The following is a 6,009-nucleotide window of genomic DNA, read 5'->3' on the forward strand; positions in this document are numbered from 1 at the left end:
AGAGATACTCAGGGGCTCCCTGCTCCCTTTTCTTATCCCTTCTTCCCTCATGATTATCCCAGTCAGGCCCTGTGGGTCCCCTTATCACCAAGGTCTCAAATTCAGGGGGTCTTGCTTTTATTGAGGCCCTGTCAGCATTTTAGGTTCCTGTACATGAAAGTGTGTGGGCTGCTTCAGGAGTGGGCACAGACTGGTATGAAGGATGCAGAAATCTAGGGCAGTGTTCTTTGAGACATGACTGGTTACAAGGGCCCATTGGGAGCCCTCAGAAGTGGAAGAGAGTGAGTAGAATGTTAGAAGTTTCCATATTTGGTCCTCGGAAGTTCATCCCAAGATTTCTGTGTTATTTTCTGTACTTCTGGGTCCTATAACAGGTTGCCCTGGACCCCACGCCTCATAAACCTGTAAAAGGAAAGAGCAATAAAGATATGGCAAGGAGACCTGGGAGAGCAAAGAACAGGCCTAGGACCCCTGTGCCCCAGCTCAACTGGGTCCTTAACCTGGGCTAAAGGGAGGGATAATATCTCCTTACTCTTCCCAAACGCCTTCCTCTTTAGGCTCGGTCCTGAAGTCCTCTCCATCTCAGCTTGCCTGCCTCATAGCAGTGTCCCATAGTTTATGATTTGGGGATTTACCCTTTATACAGGCATATTTCCTGCCCTCCCAGTTCAACAAAATGGAATAGAATCCCCTCTTTATACAGCCCATTTCCTCTTCTCTGAGGGCTTGGAGAGAGGCCAGGCACCTCTGAGCCATTTTTTGAGTTGATTTTGCTGGGATGAGGAAGTGGAACAAAGCCCCTTCCTATCCGATGGATGCTTTTGACAGGTACCCTTTGTCAGACCCCACTACCGTCTGGGCAGGCAGCCATACCAATCCCAGCCCCCACTCAGCACTCCGTGGTGGTCCTGCCCTTCACCCTGCATGCCTGTGGGTCTGCTCTGGTGTGTGTGTGAAGGTCAGTGGGCTAACTGCCTGCTGAACCTGGCAAATAAAACGTCACCCTGCCAAAGCCTCTGGCCACCCTCTTGCCTTTGCTTCCTCTGTCCTACTGGGGAGGGGCCCTTGGAAACTAGTGGGGAGAAGGAGTCTGGGTATAGGTTCAATAGGGGCTTGTGCTCAATGCCATGTGAATTGTTGGGCTAACGATGAAGATCATCCCACTGCAGCATATTTCTCTCCAACCCCTTGGTGTGTAGCGGTGGGAGGAATGTCCTGTAGACTAGAAATCCATGTAGGTGGCAGGTCCTGGACTGTACTGATGATTCCTGTTGACTTGTTTTAATTTGGGCATAGAGCTGGAACCTACCTAGGGCTAGCCAGAACAGGGAGAGATTTTCTCATAGTCAAAGTGGGCTGGATGGGCATCCCACAAAGGTTCTCTGCTGCCTGTGTGTTGATGCCTCCTTTTTGTGAACAACATCTGTGCTTACCGCACAGGCCCAAAATACTTCCTTCTGAAACTACTTCAGGTGGAGCAGATCAGCTTTAAATTATGAGGTTCTGTATAAAGTTTCTCTTGTGGAAGGAAAAAGAAACACTAAAGATAAAGTGTGAAACCCCTTGGGGACCACATTGAATCTTGTTCCAGCCCAGTTCTGCCCAGTTGAACTCTCCAGGGATGTTACTTTCTCTCAGGGAGAACCTCAAAGATAACTTCTCAGATGTGGGAATGAGAAAGAGGGTATGTTAATCCCTTGTGTACCTCACTTGTCAGGATCTCAAAAATTCCAATCTTCTGCAGTCCCAGAGGCATAATGGATCCTCCTTAGCTTCTAGGAGCTAAGAGTTAAAAAGTTAGGGTACTAGCCCTAGGTCTAGGTCTTCAAACTCAAGGATGTCATGCCTGGCTTGGATAAAAGCTAAGGTGAGGCTGGGGTGTCCTGAGGGGTTAGGGCTCATGTGTTACCTTTTGAAGACCACCCAGAGCCTGAGGGCTTGGAGGGTGGAACATTCCCTTGGCCTGTGGAAAACGTGAGCTGCCAGCAGACAGTCCCAAACTACCCAGAGCCTAGGGAGCCCGCTCCCCATCAGGACCATCTTCCTTTGGCCACGAAGTGCAGAGAAGGCTGCCCAAGGAGAACAGGGCTGAGGGTCCCATATCCGGCCCACTTCATATCAAGTCTGGCTTGGTATCAGAACGCTCTGTCTGGAGAAGAGCCCAGTAGGTAGAGCGGCTGCTCCCTGTCCTGATGCTCTAGGGATGCTGGCCAAGACCTGGATGCCCAGGCAATGAATGAAGCCAGTGATCTGACCTAAGATTTTTTTTTTTTACTGTACGAGAGCTACCAGGCCCCGCCCCCGAGAATTAGCCCAATCCAGGCTCAATCCTCAGGCTCCGCCTCTGAAGGATGCATTTCCGGTTCCCTTCCGGAAGTTGTGCTGTGGAGCCGAATTTGAAACGCTACGGAGTGCGGGGGCGCGGTAGTGAACCTGGACCTGCGTGGGTTTCCTAAGTTACTCCGGTCCCTTGGTTCTAACCACCATGCCTATCCGTGCGCTGTGCACCATCTGCTCCGACTTCTTCGACCACTCCCGCGACGTGGCCGCTATCCATTGCGGTCACACCTTTCATCTGCACTGGTGAGTGAACGCGGGCATCGGGGCCCGGCGGTCTCCTGGGTTTGGCCTCCGTGTGGTGGGGACTCGAACCTCCCAGCGACCCGTCTCTGGAGCCCTGATTGGTGATGAGACGAAGCCCGACCTGGACAGAGCGCATTAGGGCAGGCTTCCCAGAAAAGGTGATAGTTGAGCCGATTCCGGAGAAAGGACTACCTTGATGGCAAAGAGGTCTAACTTCAAAATTGAAAACTAGTAACCCGAGTAGAAGTGATATTTCACTACATTAATGAGCCCGTTTTTGTTTATTCTTGATAGAAACCTAGTAGACTCCTGCCTGGTTGAAAGAATTTGTTATGGTTTACCTGACGGTTTGGAATGATTCTGTCCAGTCATCTCATTGGTCAGATGTTCCAGTGATTCATTGATGCCAGCAAATCTAGATACGCATCAAAAGAGCAAGGAGGTGCACCTCATTAAGCGTCTTGCTGACCCTGTGGGACCATTTTGTTGAACGTTCAGCTGCTGTGGAAAGATTAACATAGCAGCTGTAGACAGGCTAGTTTAGAGTTCCTAGCAAAGAAGTTAGGCTGAGTGATTTCTGGGCGCTTTAGGGCCCAAAGATACCATGAAGCAGGGAGCCAGACTGCTGGCAGATCTCAAAGGGCATTTTCCTTCAGATTGCTCCTGGCTAGCTAGACTATTCAGAGCCTTTTTGTTGAGAGCCTGAATATCATGCTGACAGAGCTATTGCTGTACTGTCAAAGACTGGAAAATCAAGCTTCGAGCTCTTTATATACTGTCTGCATGCTCTTCTTCCGTCCTTTTATTTTTATTTTTCCTCTGTGTGTATGTTCTACATATGTCTCTTGTAAACAGCATATAGTTGCATTTTGAAAAAAATCCAGTCTGATACTCTTTTTAACTGGGCAATTTAGTCTACTTATAATTATTGCAATTACTGGTGGTGGTGTTACGTGCTGTTGAGTCAGTTCTGACTTATAGAGAGCCAGTCCTACATAGGGTTTCTGAGGAGCGACTGGTGGGTTTGAGCCACCGATCTTGTGGTTAGCAGTCCTTTACTTCTCCTTCAGTGCCACACCAGGACTTTGGTGACTAGTATTGTTGTTATTATTGTTGTTGTTGTGAAGTGCCGTCGAGTCGGTTCTGACCCATAGCGACCCTGTATAGGGTTTCCAAGGAGAAGCTGGTGAGCTTGAACTGCTGACCTTGCAGTTCAAACAGCTTTGCAGTCTGGCGTGTTAATCCACAGTGCCACACAGGACTCCAGTGACTGGTATACTAGGGTTTAAATATATTTTCTTGTTTAGTATTTTCTGAAACTGCCATTTGGTCTTTCATGTTGATTGTACTGAGTAGTACATTTCTTTCTGGTGTTATTCCTGATTTTATAGGTCTGTCTCTTGGTTGGCTGAAAGTTGACATCTGAGGGTGATGGGTTCCACAAACCTGTCAGAGCAGGAAGTCTGGTTTTTTGTTTTTGTTTTTAAAAATTTTTTTTCTTATCTTTGTTCAGGATTTTTTATTGTGATCCTGATTATAGCAGTTGATATGTGGTACCCAGGCACTTTCTAGTTCTTCTGGTTTCAGGACAGTGGAGACTATAGCTTGAATGGTCCTTTAGTCCTGTGGAGTAATTGTTTTCTTGAGTCTTTGATTTTCTTCACTTTTCTTTGGTTGGGATGAGGACAGACCAATAGTTGAATTACAGATCATTGCTCTCAAGCTTTTAAGACCGTCAGTTGCTCTTCATCAAAGTAGGCTGTAGAACATTGTCTTTGTGGATTGTGTTATTCCAGTTAATGTGGATGTTCCCTAAGACTATGGTCCAAAGTCCCCCAGCCTAGGATTTACTCCCTCAAAATATTTGGTTATAGCTGAGAAGTTTTCAGAACTTTGTCCCTATGTGCTCTCCAATATTCTTGGATGTATATGCAGTACATACAAATACATATGTAGAAATACTTGCTGCCAAACTTTTTTTTTTTTTTTCCTTAAAATTTCATCATTTGATTTTTAAATTTTTTTTTATTTTTATTATGAACTGAGTGAGAGTTTACGGGGTAGATCATCAGTTTTATATTCAACAATTCAACAAATCGTACACTTTGTTTCCTTACACTGATTAAAATCTCCACCATGTATCATCAATGAACAGTATTCCTCTCTATTCATTTTAGCTTTTTTTTAAAAAAAAAAACAAACACTCAGGCATGTATAATAATTTACAGCACAAAAGGGCACATTCGGCAAGCCTGCCTCCTGGCTGCCAGCTCTCAGTCCCTCTCTTCCCATGAATCTAGAGTCCTCAGCTGCTCCCTCTCTCTATGTCCCCATCTTTGCCTTCATCTCTGGTGTCGCTGTTTCTCTGGATAAGGTCCCACATTCTGCTTGTGCCTTTCTCCCTTGATGGTCCTAGGGTCCTTTGTTTCTGGAGTGTAAGAGTAACCACTCCCCCATTTTTGTTACAAAACGTCTACCTTTACATTGGTGACAGTTGCAATTAGTCATGATAACAATTACTTACTAATGAATCTTAAGAATCTTATCCCTATCTCTTTTAACCAGATCCATCTAGACAAGATGAAAGCTATTCAGTAGGGACTCTTATCTTCCCTCACACACTCTTAAACTAAACTCCCTCTTGAAACCTTATATGCCAGTCACTTTGTGCCTTTATTTCCCCCTCATTTTAGGTAGCCAATGTCTAAGTTGCCCGTCCCTATTTACCCTGTATACAGAAGGGATAGCATTGATACTTGATGTGAAGACTCATTCCCTATCTGTTGGTATTTTGAGCTACTACCTCCATGAGTATTGGTGAAGTGCATCAAATTATAGCAATTTTCCCTCATTTCCTTTATCAAAAATTGTTTTCTGTTTTATCTTACTCTAGTCGAGTTCTGATTATCACGCCATTGAGGTTAGGTCAGATGGGTACTATGTGAGGTTAGGTCAGATGAGTTCTTGTGCATCTCTCCGCTCTTCATATCAGCTGGATGCTTCACTCTCACCTCTAGCCTTCTTTGGCTATGTCTTTGTCCATGGGCTCAGGTGTCCCCAGGTCTCACCAAACTTTAGACCAACAAGCGCCCCCTCTTCTTTCTCTCATTCAGGTCAACAGGAATCTGTGGAACATGGTTGAACTCAGCCCATTTCTTCATTGCTGCCTTTACTTCTCTTCTACTCACCAGTAGACCAATGTGGTCACCAGCAAGCTTACATGCTTGCTCATGTGTTCCCTTTGAGTTTCAGTCTTAGAGGGGGATTTGTTGTGAAGGGACTTGATTGCTTGCCTTGATGGTTTACCGGCGAACAACTTGCTTATTTTTGTAGTAGCCAATCAGACTGCCACTTTTGTTTTGGGTTTTTCCTGATGATCTTCTTTGAATCGATATCTTCTGTCGCTCTAGCTGTTCCAGGCTGGTC

The 6,009-nt window shown here is 45.8% G+C and overlaps 1 protein-coding gene across 1 annotated transcript in view; it reads left to right on the forward strand.

Annotated features, from left to right (window-relative positions):
- Positions 1-2,485: 2,485 nt before the first annotated feature.
- TRAIP (TRAF interacting protein) overlaps positions 2,486-6,009 on the forward strand; it is a 44,293-nt gene continuing 40,769 nt past the window's right edge. The window contains exon 1 of the mRNA XM_006873650.1: positions 2,486-2,583. Coding sequence (XP_006873712.1) covers positions 2,486-2,583 — 98 coding nt within the window. The remainder of the gene's footprint in view (positions 2,584-6,009) is intronic.

The sequence above is a fragment of the Chrysochloris asiatica genome, unplaced genomic scaffold (assembly GCF_000296735.1).
Source record: "Chrysochloris asiatica unplaced genomic scaffold, ChrAsi1.0 scaffold00246, whole genome shotgun sequence".
NCBI classification, from domain to species: Eukaryota; Metazoa; Chordata; class Mammalia; order Afrosoricida; family Chrysochloridae; genus Chrysochloris; species Chrysochloris asiatica.